This window comes from Perognathus longimembris, chromosome 24 (genome assembly GCF_023159225.1).
Source record: "Perognathus longimembris pacificus isolate PPM17 chromosome 24, ASM2315922v1, whole genome shotgun sequence".
NCBI classification, from domain to species: Eukaryota; Metazoa; Chordata; class Mammalia; order Rodentia; family Heteromyidae; genus Perognathus; species Perognathus longimembris.
The window spans coordinates 22,266,850-22,284,835 of NC_063184.1; the positions used below are offsets into that span (position 1 = coordinate 22,266,850).

The 17,986-nt window shown below is 37.7% G+C and overlaps 1 protein-coding gene across 3 annotated transcripts in view; it reads right to left on the minus strand.

Annotated features, from left to right (window-relative positions):
- Grid2 (glutamate ionotropic receptor delta type subunit 2) overlaps positions 1 to 17,986 on the minus strand; it is a 1,008,435-nt gene that overhangs the window by 275,999 nt on the left and 714,450 nt on the right. For all 3 annotated transcript variants that reach the window (XM_048333648.1, XM_048333649.1, XM_048333647.1), the window contains one exon: positions 14,629 to 14,730. In XM_048333648.1, the coding sequence (XP_048189605.1) occupies positions 14,629 to 14,730 (102 nt within the window). The remainder of the gene's footprint in view (positions 1 to 14,628; positions 14,731 to 17,986) is intronic.

A 17,986-nucleotide genomic window follows, 5' to 3' on the forward strand; every position in this document is an offset into this window, starting at 1 on the left:
CCCCGAGATAGGAAACTACTGGAATAAGAAGCCAGAAGGGGTCAGAATATAAGAGATATGTAATCTGATACATTTCAACAATTTACTAACAGGTATTAGTTTCATGTGTATGTGACAGTTACTGTTGACAATAGACTAGAAGAAATAAGCATCGAGGAGATCAATTAGGAATCTGCAGTACATCAGGGGTGAGCTGATCATGACGGGGCTGTAAATGGAGGGAAGGAGATGTAATCAGACTCGAGGTCCTTTTGGAGCCAAGGCTGATGGAATGCACTGATATATTGGATGTGGGGTCGTAAGTACTTACTGAGAGGTGATGCAATGCTACGCCATCACCTTCCTGGAGGCCTACCACAGAGGGCTCAGTGCTCAGATGACATGGACTTCTGAGATTCACCTTGAAATGCCTTTTATTCAGAGTATGTATCATGGTAATTTTATTAAAGCAACTAAGGCTTTGAATCAATAGATTAAAGTCTTCAAGGTGAATGTTCAACATAGAATCAAAGAGAGTATATTGTAAAAACTTTCAGCACTAAGGACAAAAGGAATATACATTGTAACTTAATAAAGGGAAGTATTAAAATGTGTGGTCTTAAAAACCTCTGCCTTGCACAATGCAGGCGGTGGCTCATTCTGTAATTCTAGCTATTTGGGAGGCTAAGAGCTGAGGACCACTGATTAAAGCCAGTCAGGGCTGGAAAAAAAATCCATGACACTTTCCTCTCCAAATAATTACAAAAAGCAAGAGGTGGAGCTGTGGCTCAAGTGGTAGAGGACAGCCTTGACCCAAAAAACCTCAGGGAAAGCATCCAGGCCCAGAGTTCAAGCTCCAGTAATGGCGCATGAATAAACGTGGCGCGCACACACACATACCTCTGCCTAATTATGACTCAAAGTCATTTAAAGGGAGATACTTATCTTTTCAAATAATCATTTCATTCATAATCTTGGAAGGTTAAATTTTAAAAGTATAAAGTTTGATAGTTTGAGCGTGACATTTATTTTTGCTCTCTTGAAACATTTGAAATATGAAAGTTAGAATAAGAGTTATTTTCTTTCTTGCTTATTAGATTGGCAAGGATGAAAGGGAATGCTAATTAACGTTTATCAGCAGCCAGAGAAGGCAGTTGGCTTTTATGTGTACCTCTAATGTGACCCAAGATTGACCATACATTTCAGGAAACAAATTTTCAGTGAGAAATAAAATGCCTGCAAACGTTCATATGATTTTATCTGGTAATTTTCCATGTAGAGAAATAATCATGTGTGTGTTTAAGTTTTGTTTTGTTTTTTTAAATATATTTTTACCCATGAGCCCTATGAGTGTGGGCTTTAATTTCTTTCATTGTTATAAACAAAAATATTGTTTAACTAGTAAAACACTGAAACATTACTAATGTTCTCAATGATCAATTATAGATGAGTTTGCTATCATTGATTTTTGTTTTCTACATTATCTAAGTTTTGACATTAAATGAAGAATATTTGTATTCACAATAGCTATGAGTAAATGAGTCAAAGGGAAGAGGAGAAAAGCCAGAGTTGGACCAGATATTGTTTAGACTTTTCAAGAAAGTAATACAGTAAAGGTAAACACTTGTCAGAGGCAGTGATGGAACTCTCTGGAAGCGAAGAATCCAGCACAAGAATATGGAATCCAGAAGAAACAGAGAGGTGGAAAGAGAAACAAGAGATGTCCTTGCAGAATTAAGTGAGGACAGTGTTTCCGAGCAAAATTGTCCTGGATTCTTGTGGAAAGGGGAGGTCCAAAGATACCAGGCCCGTGATCATGCATTGCATTTCTCAAGTTGGAGACCATGGAAACATTTTGAAAATCTGTTTGTTTCTTTGGTGAAATAAGAACAGACGCCAAATTTCAGTGGCTTGGGGTGGGGGAGATGGGGGGAGGGCAATGACATTTAGATAAAATGGAAGAATTACTCATATAAAGGCAGTATTAGAATAGAGGAGCTTCCTTTCTCATGAGTTTTCAGGCTAAAGGAAGAAGCAAATAACACACAGTAGCAACAATGATCAAGTTATGTATGTACCTGATAAACTTCATCACATGACTTTCATTAGCTTATTAAGTTTTTAAAAACATTTGGCCAGCATTTTTATTGCCACATCACAGATGAGAGAACTGAAACTTGAAGGGAAAGAAATAATACGCATGAAGTTACAAAGTTAGGTTGAAAAATTTAAAAAGATTGAAATTTCAATCCTGAATTGTCTGATACCCAATTCTATATATTTAGCCATTCATTAATTTGGGCTTCCTTTAATTAATTGATGAATTTAGACTGTCAGAGGATAGACATGTGTATGTGTGTGTAAACTTGGGGGAAGTAATACGGAAACTACATGGGGATAAGACAGGCTGAATTTGGGCTAGTCTTTGAACACACGGAAGTAAGAAAACACTCCATTTCAGACACGCACAGTGGCTGATAGCTGTAATCCTAGCAACTCAGGAGGTGAAGGTGGCACTTAAAGGTGAGTCCTTGCCAAAGTTTATTAGATTTCATCTTAAATGTGGTTGATGGTGGTGAATGACCATCATCCCAGCTGTGCAGAATACATTAGTAGGAATATGAAGGTTCACGATGTCCCAAGCATACATTTTAGAAAATCTACTAAATAAAACAAAGCAAAAAGGGCTGGAGGAGGAGCTTAAATGACAGAGCACTTGTTTGGCTAAAAAGAAAAAAAAAACAAAAACCTCCTACAACTCAAAAAAATTCCTATCATATGCAAAATAAAGCCAAGGGTGTTTTCTTTCTCTTTGGAGCCACATTTGAACTTCAATCAGCAATTTTGCCATAAAGATTATTTATAAAGTGAAAAGCATTTGAAATCTTATCTGAATTTCCCTTATCAGGCTAAAGCAGACATTTTTGAAAAAAATAGAGATGCTTGGAGTTCTCTACGAGAGGTGGTCTGCTATTTCCAGGAAGGAGATGAACTATCTGCCTAAAATCCTAACCATATGCACCCCATTTTCTTCAGTTACAATGTCAATTTTTCCTTCTAAGTGTTTGTATTACTGAGTGACTTGCACATGCCTGTGTGGATAAACCCAGTCTTCTCTCCCATTCTCTGTCTACTGTCAGTTAATTCACAGCTCTCCCACCATCCAGCTTAAGTGTGTTGAGGAAAAGTTTTCCTTCCAATAGTAGACAGTCATTTCCTGAACAAAGTCAGTTTCTTCCCTGACAGGATTTCTGGAGAGAACAAGGGAAATAATAATTTCACCAACCCTACTCTATACCCTTTGTAGAAGCTACTCTCACTCTTGCAGACAGTGGTCTGGCTGATCTAAGGTTTTTACAATAAGGTGACAGGTTTTCTATTTCTAGTGAGCTGAATGCTTTCTGAAGGATGTACCTTTTCCTTTTGATTCTATTATGAAGCACAGTGGGGGACTTAAAAGAATAGATCTCCTGCATGGAAGGCAGAAACAGAAGAGTTGAAAGCAGAAAGGTGCCGATATTTAAAAGCAAGCAACAAACCTGTAGGGATTTAGAAAAAAAAAAGGGAAGAAGTCTGTATTTCAAGATACAGAGGCAATATTTTGAGTTTCACAAAAGAAAGTATATTAAAACGAAAGACGAGTGCTAGAAGGGCTATGAAAATGAATATTAAGGCACATAAAACTGTTCACTGTGGCACTCTCACCAAAAGAACTGTCTATGTGGGCTTCAACAGGGATGTAATTATGGGGATACCTGTAGAGGAATTAGAAGAAAATTCTTATAATTTTCTGGAAAACAGACATAGTTTCTCCATTGCTATATTTTGTTGCACAATCAATTGGAATGCTTAACCTAAAACCATCCCTGATAATTATTTCATCTATAAGATGGCATTACTGAATGTGGCCAATATCATTTAGAGTGTGTGTGTGTGTGTGTGTGTGTGTGTGTGTGAGTATTCGTGCTTCTTATTCATATATTCTTCAATATATGCTTTAAAAAATGTCCCCAAGCAGAGCGTGGGTGGCTCACACCTGTAAACCAGTAATCCTAGCTAGTCAAGAGGCTGAGATCTGAGGATCCCAGTTGGAAGCCAGCCCAGGCAGGAAAGGCTGTGAGACTTTTTTTCTCCAATAAGCAACTCTGAAAAAGCCAGAAGTGGCTCAAGTGATAGAGTTCTAGACTTGAGCAGAAGAAACTCAGGTATTGTGCCCAGGTCCTGAGTTCAAGCCCCAGGACTAGAAAGAAAAACTTTTATAAAAAAAAGTCTCTAAATATGACATGTCAAGTATTGAAACACATCTTGATTTTGGGGGTGGAAGAACGACGTCATTCTTAAATTTTTGAAGGCAATCATAAAACAAAGGTGGGATTTTTTCAAACCCTTTGTTTTGATAGGTGATCATTAAAAATAAAATTCTCCTTGACTTTTAAAAAAGTAAAAACCATTGCTTTCAAATGCTAATCAGTTGTTTTTTCTTTTTTTATTCCCTGTTTGACTTCAGACCATTCAATCTTGATGCTTCATTTCCTAGAGTGTTTTATTGACCATAGTTTGGGAGATTGTATTTGGCTCTGTAAAACATAGCAGGTTTTTAGTTTTAATTGAACTGCAGAGCACATTACATACAAATCAAAGGAAAAAAAGATTTAGCCCAAGCATTTCACTTTCCCAGTTCAAAAATCATGTCAAAGCCAGTTGCTGGTAGCTCATGCTTGTAATCTTAGTTACTCAAGAGGCTAAGATCTGAGGATCAGAGTTCAACGCCCCTGACACTCTTATCCTAATTAACTCCCCCAAAGTTGCAAGTGGAGCTGTGTCTCAAGCCCTATAACACTAGCTTTAACTAAACAAAAAAATAGGAACAGCACCGATGCCATGTGTTCAAGCCCTAGGATATACCACACACACACACACACACACACACACACACACACACCACACACACACACACACACGCTTGATTTTCTCCTGAGTCTCAGCCTAGAGCACTTGAAACCTTTTGGTCAAAGAGTTAACACCAGGAAGAGACACCAATTCACTTCCCTCATGCCAGATGTATTGTTTCCAGGTTAAAATAATTACCAGGACATTTACATGGAGGAGCTATGAAACAGCACATTAAAACCCAAATCTCTTTTTATTTCAAGTGATCATTAAAAAACCCAAGGGATGTATCCTTATATAACAGTGCATTTGCCTTCTTTTCCTTAACTAACTTTTCCATTTCTGAGTCCTCCATGCAGTATGGCAGTTCTATCCTTGACTGCTTGCGGCCTCCCCAGAGGAAGCTGAGTTTTAATAACAGAGGTGAGAGATGAGTTAAACCATTCCCAGACTGGATGCTCTTTGGAGATATTGCTTCCCACTTCAGAACACTAGAGTGCCATTTAGGGCAATGGGTAGTGATTTGATACATGTTCTTGTCCTGGTCAAAAGCTGTTACTGTTGCTTTTGAAAGAATCTATGTCCTCCTGGGGGAATGGCTTGCTCTTTGGTAAGGCTGCCCCTAAGACTTGTGTGTGGCTTTTGGAGAGGAGGCTGAAAAAGCATACCAAGTTTTGTCACCTTATGTTTTTCTTTTGCTTACTGAAACAACTTATTACCTTATCATTTCAAACTTGTTTGTCCCCCACTGACTGGGAGATTTCTGAGATGTAAATGTGATGTTCACAGTCTGTGTTCTGAAGAAGCCTGAACTTGGTTAAAGATCCTGCAGACTGATCCTTGCTGGGCAGAACATGACTGATGAAGAAGACATGGAACGTTGCATATCTAAGAGTTGAAATTATCTAGCGCTATTTTCGATCCTTTAGGAAAATAAAATAACTGTTTACTTTGAACTGTGTCTGAGTGGCATCCCTATATTAGGGTAGAAATCTCTGAATGTAAAAGGAAGTTTAGAAAGCCACTAACCGTTCATCTACCTTGAAGCTGAAATTGTTGTAAAATAACATCTTAAACTTATAGAAAAGGCTTCCCAGCTTTGGATTAGCCCAACTACCTCAGGCCCTACCAGTGTATTTATGAAATGTATTGATCGACTTTCTTTGTTTTTGTGAGCTGTACAAATTCATATATCCCCTCCCACCTCAAAGCATGTCATTCTTGGGCCCTGAATAGGTGTTACCTTCCACAGTCCTTGTGATATGTCTCACCATCAACTACTTCTTACGCCTTTTAAAGCAGAATGATTATTTGACCCTGGCAAAGGACATCTTGTGACTTGAATGTCTGTTTGTGTGCATCTCTTACCCAGTGCTAGTTTACCTCAGCAGCGAAACTACCACAGCATGTTTTAAGCTCTCCAAGAGGAGATGTGACATGGGAGAGCCTACTGAAAGTTGGATATTTTAAGAAGTCAGTGACATTGAAAACTCTGAAGTGCAGATGTGTGGCAGTTTCCCGTTTATGTATAAATTTGCTCACCATGTATATAATAAATTCTGTTTAATACAATGATAAAGGCATTTTTTCCCACATGTTCTTTTACACCTGTATAAACTAAAGTCTCCTAAATGAAATCTTTCTCAAAGAACCTTGCATCTCGTGTGAGCTCTGGTAATCAGTCTGCTTCTGTCCATTCTTTATTTCTTTTTATACAGAGATGAATGAGTATCCAGCCAGGGCTCAAAAGGACTTCTACGCAAATTTCTGAAACAGCTTTCCTCATAGTGTTGGTACTCAGGAAACAGTACTTCACCTTTAATGAGTGGTTGGAACTAAAGGAGAACAGGGGGTTGAAGGTATAACTCAGTAGTACATACTTGGACTTAATCCTCAGCACCATAAACAAAAATAAGCAAGAGAGAACCAGTCTTTCAGATCTTCTATCCCCTTATCTTTTATTTTTCCCTCCTTTTTCTCTTTCAAGCACAGGGAGAAGCTTTCCGGAGTTTTTTATATAACAAATGGAAGACATGTTAATTATTAAGGACTTCCTCCCTGGTATTTCATCAACTGGAGATGATTATCTCATATACTGCAACAGGAAAGGAAAGAAAAATCATTCAGCAAGAAGGATTTGGCACTTCCGGTGACTTCTGAGAGCTGTTACCTGAGCAATGTCACCTGGATACTGAGAGAGCCCTTGTGGACGATAGTCTTCCTCTCCTCAGTCTTTCATTACCTGTCACCACCTCCAGAATCCCATCCCCTACCCTTTCTAGCAGCCCAGAGTGGTAGTTAAACTTCAAGCATCAGGATCTTATTTGAGTGTCACAATCTACACTCATCTCTGTGCCTTAACTACAGAAACATCCAGCACCCACAATGCTGGAGTAAATATTGAGATCCTCTAGTTCTAACTTTTCAGGAATCAAAGTTCATTGCTACCTGTTGATCAAAGTCTGAAAATGATTTAACATACCCCACTCTTCTTTGTAGTTGTTTACTGCAAGAATTTCCACCAGGCCCTTTACTCCATCAAGGGGGGCAGAGAATTAGGCAAATAAGGATTTGATGAATATTATGTACATATATGTAACATGAAGAATTCAATAGTAGTTGTTTCAGCCAATAACAAATGTAAATAATATTCCTGAAGGTTCTGGAAAAGCTTATATTAACATGCCCCAAATAAGACAAATCAGTAAGTTAATTGACAATTTTATATGAAATTATGAATAGTTATCAATTCTTTAATGTATTCCTTTTTAGCTCTAAGAAGTAACATTTATCTTTGCAGTAAGTCTCCAGGTTTTAGCACTTATTTTCATGTTCACATTTGTTGTTTTTGTTCTTCTGATCCTGGGGCTTGAACTCAATGCTGTCTTTGGGTTTTCATGCTCAATGATGGTGCTCTATCATATGAGCAACAGCTGCACTTTCAGTTTCTTGGTGGTTAATTGGAGATAAGGTGTCAAGGATTTTCCTGTCTGGAATGACTTTGAGCCTCAATCCTCAGATCTCAGCATCCTGAGTAGCTAGGATTATAGGCATGAGCTCCTGGCACCTGGCTTATGTTCACTTTTTTTTTTTTTTTGCCAGTCCTGGGGCTTGAACTCAGGGCCTGAGCACTGTCCTTGGCTTCTCTTTGCTCTAGGCTAGCTAGCACTCTGCCACTTGAGCCACAGCGCCACTTCTGGCTGTTTTCTATATGTGGTGCTGAGAAATCGAACCCAGGGCTTCATGTATACAAGGCCACTAGGCCATATTCCCAGCCCTTATGTTCACTTTTGAGGAATTTTTTTGGAGAGCTGGTTTTGTGTTGTTGTGACCACACTTCAACTACCCCATTGTCAAAAGATAACTTACAACTTCAGAGTCTCTGGCTTCCTTTTAGATTGCATTTCTGAATGAAATAATATAGTTGCTACAACTCCCTAGAAAGTACAGAAGCCATGAAAGCTCATGCTCCTCTTGGTTTTGCATCTTTTGAATTTGCAAATGACTCTGCCAATCTCATTCTAACCTTCTAGAGACAAGTAGTAAATCTGTTTTACAGAAGTCAATGATACAATCTGTCTCTGAAATATTTATTAACTGTGTACTATGAGAATTCAGGTTATGGTTTCCAAGAGGAGAAACAGGTCATGCACAATTACCTCAAGTACAAGAGATACACTAACACATGTCTGCCTGGCAGCTGTCATTTCAATAGCCAGTGTGATGCACAAGACAGCAAATCTGCAAGGCATCATTGCGCATCAGTTCTCATGACGGGTTCATTCAGTCAGCACTGCGGTGAACACATATTCCAATGTGGCTATAAATTACATCGTTTGCATATACCATTTTCCCTCAAGTGTCTGTTTATAAAAATTACATTTTTCTCTTTTACCTAAAATGAGTACAGTCAGCAGAGAGAGAACAAAATATGTGTAGACGGTAGAGCTATTTTAAAGCTATGTCTACTGAGGCCACTGTTTCAACAATGAAAATGAACAGCATTTTACCTAAATCTGAGGCTAGACGAAACTTTTAACAATCGTACTTTATCCTGTTGATAAACAGTATCTATTTATATAATGTTTACTTTACATGCACAAATTTCTTTATCTTTGGAGAAGGTTGTAAGAGAGAACTTTTAACACAGACTACAAAAATTTCCCGTGTTTCAATATTACTTATCCCAGATAATATTCTAGTTTATTTTAGAATACTTTAAATCCTTAGTAGAATAGAATATCTTTGTACTTTTGATAGATTCTTTATATTGTTCTATCATTTCTTTTATGCCTCTAGCCCTGTTTTGTGTGCTGAGCTTTTGAGAGTGTCTCATGGGCTTTTTTGGGAGACTTTGAATTTTGATCCTCAGTAACTTAGTCTCCTGGTTAGCTACAATTACAGGTGTGAAGAGTTGAGGTAAAGACCACCTTTGTCTGTTGGTAGTTATTTTCTTTTTTTGTGTTGATTTGTAATTATTATTCATGTAGACTAACTACAAGTCTCATCCAATATCAGAGTATTCCCATAGACACCTCAAGGTCATTTTGTTTTGCTTTGTTGAGTTGCTGGATGCTTTGCTCATTTTTCCAAGAACTGGATTCCCCATCCTGCCAGCCTCGCACTGGATGTGCTCCAGGAGCTGTGTTCAAAACCACCATACTATCTCTACTGTGTGTCCCATTACAGTAGCATTGTATGGTGTTTAGCATATCTGAGTGTGATTCTCCATTTAGTTTCTACATTATCCACTGGACATTTCCTGAGCCATAGTTGCCATTCTTGTGTAGGAGACTTGAATCCTACTTTACTTTTAACTCCTTCCAGAGGACCTCCCTATGGATGACAGTGTGGGAGCTAACAAAGTTTACCATCAGCTCCCTCCAATCTTCTTGCTGTCTGGACAAGCCCAGTAGAGTCCCATGTCCAACTTAATCCCCTAACACCTAATATTAGCTCCAGGTTTAAGAGGCTCAATAGCTGAGACCAAAGATAGCTTCAACTCCTGGGTGAAGAATGAAAACACTGAAGGTTTCTATGGAGGAAAATCATGCAGAATGTCTTAACAAAAAACCCAAGGTTAATGACATTTCAAATCAATTCCTAGTGGCATTTCAGGGTAAGGGAGAGCCCAGAAATGGTAGGACAAAGGGTGAATAAATGCAGCAGTGATATTCATTTGAAAATGAACTACACAACTTGGGGACAGGGGCTTAGGAGGGGAAAACTGGGAGAAAACAAGGGGAGAGGTGACATTGTTCAAAAAGAACTGTTTACCTGACATATAACTGTAACCTCTCTGTACATCACCTTTACAATAACATTAAAAAATGTATACTAACATCAAGAACATATTCAAAACTAGTGTGGGACAAAATACAATTCATATGAGACAATATAATTGGCATGCAAAGTCTTTGAAGATCATCTTTTGGGATGCCTAGGGGGTAATAGGTGTTTTGTTTATTTTTCCTCTAGGAAGCACCAACTTCAATGGCTGACCCTCCTCATTAGCCAAGTTTGAAAGCGTGGCTGTGACTCATGATTCTTCAGGTCACATTTAATTGGTCTGCCTTAGGGGCTTGCAGACAATCTCTCAAAAATATCTGAGGTTTCCTGGCATTGATTAATTATACCTTCATAATCACTTATGCTTTTGTTTTTGTTTTTTACTTAATTTCCTCACTGGAGTTCTCTCATGGAGATAATGGTGCTTCTATAGAAACCATGCGTATTTTATTTTAGTACACCTGATTTCACACAGCTTTTACCCATCTTGACAACCATTTGCAGTCAGTTTTTTTTTCCAGATAGAAAGTTGAGTTTCAAAATAGGCTTCTATAAAATTCAAGAGCTTGTTAAGCAGGAAAGCTGAGACAAAAACTAGTACCTTTTGATTATAAATGTTCTTTACAGTATATAATACATACCTCTTAGTGTAAGTTTGTTGAGGAAAGAGATAAAGTAGAGAGGAATAATGAAATAGACTGAAGAACTTGGAATTATAACTAAGCTGGCACTGCTGGCTCACACCTATATATAACCTTAGCTGTTCAGGGGGCTGAGATACAAGGATGACTGTTTGAAGCAAACTGGGCAGAAAAGCCAGTGAGACTCTTATCTGCAATTAGTAAGAAAAAATACCAAAACTCCATGTTATGAAAACGACTGTTATATCACTGTTGTAATTACTTTCAACATGCCATGTGAAACCGTAGCTTCTAATGTTGATGATCCTCTTGTACCCCCTTCCTGTGGTTGTACCCGCACTATTACTGTATCTCATCTGAGTATACTGGAAACTGTATATACTGATATTAGAACTAGGGAAGTGAAAGGGAATACCAAAATCAAGAGACAAAGGATAAAAAGTCAAACGACTCCAAAAGCAATACTTGCGAAACTATTTGGTGTAAACCAACTGAACAACTCACGGGAGGAGAGGGAAAGGGGGAGGGAAAGGGGGTAATGAGGAGGAGGTAACAAACAGTACAAGAAATGTACCCAAGGCCTAACATATGAAACTGTAACCTCTCTGTACCTCACTTTGACAATAAATAAGAAAAAAAAAGTAAAGGTGTTGTTCAAGTGGTACAGTGCCAGCCTTGAGCAATAAAGCCAAACTCAGGGCTGGAAGGCCCTGAGTTCAAGCCCCAGTACTGACATGCCTGTGCACATACACATACAACCTTCCTATTTATTCTTTTTGTAAAAAGGTGGGCTAAGAGGAAACTATGGACATTGTTGGATTTACATATATACATACAGACAGACAGGTAGGTAGACAGACAGACAGATAGATAGACATGTCAATATGTAGAACTAAATATAATATTGCTTTGTGTTCTTGTATACAAATTAAGAATTTGATACTTATATGTCAGTCAATATTGTCCCTCAAAAAAGGAATATACTCTTTTCCTGAATTTATTCTATGCAGGTTAAATTCATAAATTTTCTGGAGAGTCACACTCCAAGAAAACAAGATATTTTTTTCCTTATATGTGAATTACTATTTCCTTAGAGAATCAAGAACTTTCACAATGATGCCCTATTTCATTCTTTATTTCCATTTATCCATTATGCTAGTTTTGTATAAATCATGGCTTCCTTAAAACTGTAAAATACTGAATTATGAAACATTAGGCTGCATACAATTTTAAAAGTTTTAACAATAAAAGCAAATGATAATTGCCTCTCAGACCAAAAGCACATTAAACAATTCTGTATCATTCACTTGGTGCTGATTCTGTGCCCAGCTTGAGTGACTTTTTGCTTATGGCTGGTGCTCTACCACTTGAGCCACAATTCCAGATCCGGATTATTTGGAGATAAGTGTCTGCCAACACTGACTTTGAGTCAAGATCCTCAGAATAACCTCCTGGGTAGATAGGACCATAGGTGGAAGCCATTCTTGCTTTGTGAAGCTCTCATTCCTTCTTTTCTTCCACTTCCAGCACCACATATATGGAAAACGGCCAGAGGGGGCGCCGTGGCTCAGGTGGCAGAGTGCTAGCCTTGAGCGGGAAGAAACCAGGGATGGTGCTCAGGCCCTGAGTCCAAGGCCCAGGACTGGCCAAAAAAAAAAAAAAAAAAAAAATCTTTCTTTGTCTTTGGTGGTGGCGCAAGACAAACTTAAGCTTTATGTGAGGAAATTTCTTTTAAAAAGCTTCCAATGGGGCTGGGGATATAGCCTAGTGGCAAGAGTGCCTGCCTCGGATACACGAGGCCCTAGGTTCGATTCCCCAGCACCACATATACAGAAAACGGCCAGAAGCGGCGCTGTGGCTCAAGTGGCAGAGTGCTAGCCTTGAGCGGGAAGAAGCCAGGGACAGTGCTCAGGCCCGGAGTCCAAGGCCCAGGACTGGCCAAAAAAAAAAGCTTCCAAGTTTCTAGTTGATAACCTGCAATGTTCCCATTTCAATTGTTGTATTTAATCTAAACTCTGATTCAGGAGACAGTCACTCAAGACAAGGCCTCTGAACTGAACTCTCTGAGTCTGAAACTTAACTGTAGCTTTTACTAACTACATGGACAGGGACATGTGGCAACCGTACTCAGCGTGCCAGCCTGAGCTCGCAGGAAACAGAGCATTGTAAGTGATGAGGGAAACCTCGATTGAGCAGGCATTAACCCCATGGGAAGCACTTACCATTTCATGAACAAAATGCCAACCATTGTATTCAGCTTGGAAATGAATTTAAAATAATGGGCCTTATGAAGCTTTCCCAATAAAATGTACTTTTACCTCAATCAGAGTTAAACATTTCCAATTCTCAGGTCAAATACAAGCCTACAGATACCTCATTGCTCACTATTATCACAGTAGGAATGGAGAGAACATAATGTGTCATTGAGGGAAAGGGTTAAGAGGGCTGGTGTCAAGATAGTCTGGGTTTGAATTCCAACTCTGTTGTAAACATATATATATATATATGTGTGTGTGTGTGTGTATATATATACCATACATATGTATGGGTATATATATACACACACACATATATATACACACATATACACATATGTATACGTATGTATGGGTATATATATACACACATATATATTTCAGCTTCAGAATGATCTCATTTATTCTTGGATATTTTTAGAACCAGCATAGTCTTAATACCTGAGATATACTGTGAGGAATAAATCGGATAATTCATTGTACATGCATTTTCCTAAAATAACCCTATACATACTTTCAAGACAGTGCTTAAGTATTAATTACCTTATATTTATTACCAAGTCCCATATATGGTAATTATTAACTACTTGCTTAATGACTAAATAATGCAAATTTACTAATTCTATGCTTAATTTAGTTTAGAAAAGATCTTTTTAAAATGTAAAAATGAGTTGGATTTCCTAGAAAAACATAAAGCTAGCTAGCTATGTCTAAGTTTTGAGACATGCTATGAAGGAGCACAAAGTTAAACATGTGGTAGCAGGAAAATGTACATATCTTCATGTTTTATGGCTGCTGAGAGATTTGCCACTTGAACATTTCACTGCTTATCAAGAATACTTCTATTCTTTTGCATATTTATTAGGAGAGAAAATTGCAATATTCAGAATAATTATAATATTAACAATATATGTAATATATAATAATATTTAGAATTAATTTTATAACAGGTAAATGGCATTGTCTCAAATGTTTCATACCTATAATCCTAGTCAGAGTCACTAAGTCACTACATGGTTAGCTCCATAAAAATAGTCACAGTTGCCTATTCTATATGCCAATATCCCCACTAATCCACATAGATCTTTGAATACAGCTGATTCTCCATAAATATTTGTTAAAAAGGTGAGTAATCTTTCCTTTGAAGTAGGCCCCTAGTCTACTTCTATTAGTCTATTAGTGATTTACTATTGCTGAATTGTTGAATGCTCTAAAAATGTCAAATGTACATTCATTGGTCATAGCTATCTTCATTTATACATGCTATAGTCCCAGGAAGTTATGTCTGAGGGATGCTTGTACTTTATACTTTATAGAAAACCATGGGGGAGGGATGGAAATGAGGCCTGGCATGTCTAAGGAATGCTAACCAAAGCACTGTCATTAAAAGAAAAAACTGCCGATGTCTGTTTTTGATCCACATTAACTGAAGGCTGAGAAAAATGTGACCATTAACAGTATCTCAGAAAGCACAGTCAGAATTTGCTTAAAGCTCTTTTTAGATGACTGCATCACTTAATAAAACGTACAGGGATGTAGTTGAAAAGAAGCCCGAGAAGGCTAGTGAGACTCACCAGAACAGTGACCACACGTAGAACCACGCCACGCATATTATTCTCCAGCTTCTTGTCTGTCAGTGACCCGTTCAGACCTGTGACAGGATTCCAGCACCCGAGCTGAAAGGGAAAACAGCTCTGGTCACTTTTCTGCCTGAAGAACAGTCCAGTGACCTGTGTGAAGACCTTACAGAGAACTCTTAGGATGATCATGGAATAATTGGTTACAAAGGGTCCTGCATGCCTTCTCATTTTCAATAGCAAATGAAGCCATCAGAAATGCCATTTCCAACTTCTTAAATATCAGCCTATGGCATATGATAGGACACAACCACAGCATGCTGTAGGGAGCTCAGTGAGGACATCTGACTTAATGAGAAAGTTATCTATACACCAGTAACTCAGGCACTGTAATGCATTAATTGGAATAGGAATACCACGCCTAATCCTAGGACAATGTCTCATCTATCAATTACTGCATGAGGATTATTTTTCTACAGTTTTACTTTAATCATATATACTGATTTAATTGTGGACAAAATGAACTATCAAAATAATATTTCTCAATATGTTTAGAAGGATAACTGCTTCTATTTGAAGGGGAAGAACTCCATCACTTATATAGGAACTTGTTTTCAAAACACTCACTGGGCACAACAAACATCATTATTTGCCTTGTTTTTGTGAATACTTTCCATTTGCACAGGCTATTTTGTTAACAGCCTTCCCCTTAAAGTCTTGCAATGTGTCCTCACTTTACTGAGGACTGCCAGTTTGGAAAATCACTGCCTCAGTGGGCTAAAAGTTGATGAGTTTCTGTCAGAAATAAGGAGCAGAGAGAGAGAGAGCTTATATAATTTGGATTGAGAACAGAAAGCAACACAAGGTGCTGAACTCCCAGGGGAATGCCCCCCCCCCCCCCATCCTGCAATCCACACAGGAAGTAGCGTCTTGTTGTACTATCAGCCCACACTTTGGGAAATTTATTCTCATCTGCACACTTTAAAAGTGGAACAAAGCTTTAGTCACATGTGGAAAATGGTTTGATTAACTGAATCATTATAGGGGCACCTGGTTATCTGTGCCATTTCCCCTAATGAGTGCTGTGGTTTATTCTGTTATATCATGCTTTGTTTGTGGCTTCCAAAGGCCATCAATACCCTGGGAAATATCCCTCAGAAATAAGTGATTCAGGTGTGTCCTATTAAAACTCAAGCTTTCTCTTTGAGCTCCCAAAGGGTGTTTAATTAAGAACACTAAAATATCCATAATATATTCTAAGTGAAGGGGATGTCACCATATGCACAACAAAGCCAGGATTTTCCTTATTAAAATAATTTGGAAAAGGCTGCTAATTGTTGGTTTCAACTGTAAAAGCACATTAAATTCATACAATGATATGTCAGTCTTAGTTACATAAAAAGTCTAATTAGAACTTAGATCCAATTAGCAAATCCAAATGTGTTGAAAGTCTAATTATCAGAGATATTGTAGTTCTCTTGCCAAATTTAAAACCTTGTGAAATTTCTTCTGAGCTGTTGTTTTCTTCTGAGGTCAACTAAAGTCTATCCTCAATTATATTCCTTGACATGTGTTTTTTCTAATTACTTCAAGAGGATTTTATTTTCCTAAACCAAATCATAAAGGGTGGAAAATGACAGTGATAACATCCAGTCAAGAGCTAAATTTCTGCTCTGCTCTCTCCACATTCCACAACTATATTACGTACTTTTAAGCTTAACAGACATCTCCTTAGGAAAGACTCACAAACACAGTAAGAATGCATTAGATGCCAAAGCAATGTGAAGATTTTTCTTTCCTTTAGGGTTATTTTCTTTAAATTTGGAGAACATCTTGTCAATTTGCCTAAGTCAGATTTATCAACACTAACTTGACAAAAGTATGATTGTATGTTAAGTAGTCAAAATAGTTGCTACTGGGAAAGCAACACAGCTGGTAAAACTCTAGAAATACACATAAAATATATAATTTCTGGCCAGGTACTGGTGGCTTACACCTGTAAGCCCCTCTATCTAGAAAAGTGAGAATTGGAGGTTGGCCATTCAATGGCAGCCCAGTCAAACTCCATTTACAAATAATTAGCCAAAAGCAGTGCTGGAGGTGTGGTTCAAGTTGTAGGGCACCTGCAAAGCAAGCAAGCAGCCTGGTATTACCAAAAAATTTCTATGTATGACTTTCAATTTTTTCTGAATTACGTACCCTTTGAATAGCTAAATACAGTAGCTTGGTTTACAAGCTATTCAGTACTTTAGAGGTTGCAAGTTAAATAACACAAACACATATAAAACGGGTAGAAGAGGAAAATACAGCTCATCTGTAAACATCAGTGGGAACTTAACATTATTTGTTCTGCATATGCTATTTTTTTCTCACTTAAAAATTTTTTATGCTTAGTCATATTCTTTCACATATGTGTGTATGTGTTTTTTAAGACCACAATTCTCTTCCATGTAATGAATACTTTTTACCTTTCATGATTCTCTATCCAAACCCACACATTTTTTTTTATAGAGGATAGTACCCAGACTCTGTATTCAAGCTCCAGTATCAGCACTATACGTATTTATCTATCTATCTATCTATCTATCTATCTATCTATCTATCTATCTATCATCTATCTATCATCTATCTATGTATCGATCTATCTATGGAACTTTATTTTGTAGCACAAGCTTATTAACAATTAAGGTCACACATATTTCATTTATCCTGAAGCCTGTTGAGACTAAGATACATACTAAAATGTATAACAAATGTTATAAAAACATATACTACAGATGAATGAGGACATGATGTCAAAACATGGGGAAATTTTGATTATTTTGGAGGATTTCTCAAGGATTTTCGTGTATGCCAGCACTGGGATTTGAACTCAGAACCTCACACTCTTGCCTGGCTTTTTTGCCTGAGGCTGGTGCTCTGCTATCTGAGTCACTCACTCATGTGCCTGAGGTTCACTTGAAGATATTCTGCTTGGCTTTTATTCTTCCCAACAATAAGTGATAAAATGAGTTAGTTTTGTATAGATTTAAATTAAATTAGTATTGACAAGAGATAATACTCAGCTCAATGGAGCAAGACCGACAAATATTGCATTTGAGAAAACCTGAAAGACTTACACTGAAGTTCAAACATGAGACTATCTAACAACCCTGAGTTCATTGTTTGGAATTTCATCGATTTGACTTCCCTGGCTATATGGAGAAGGTTGTTTTTATGTCTGATTGTGTATTTGCTTCTGTTACTTTTTTTCTTTTTTTAACAAGGATATCACAGACTGGTAAAGATAATGCACACATGATCTTATATCATCTATTCCAAAGAGTGCTTTTCTATATAGGAAATAATAAAAGTG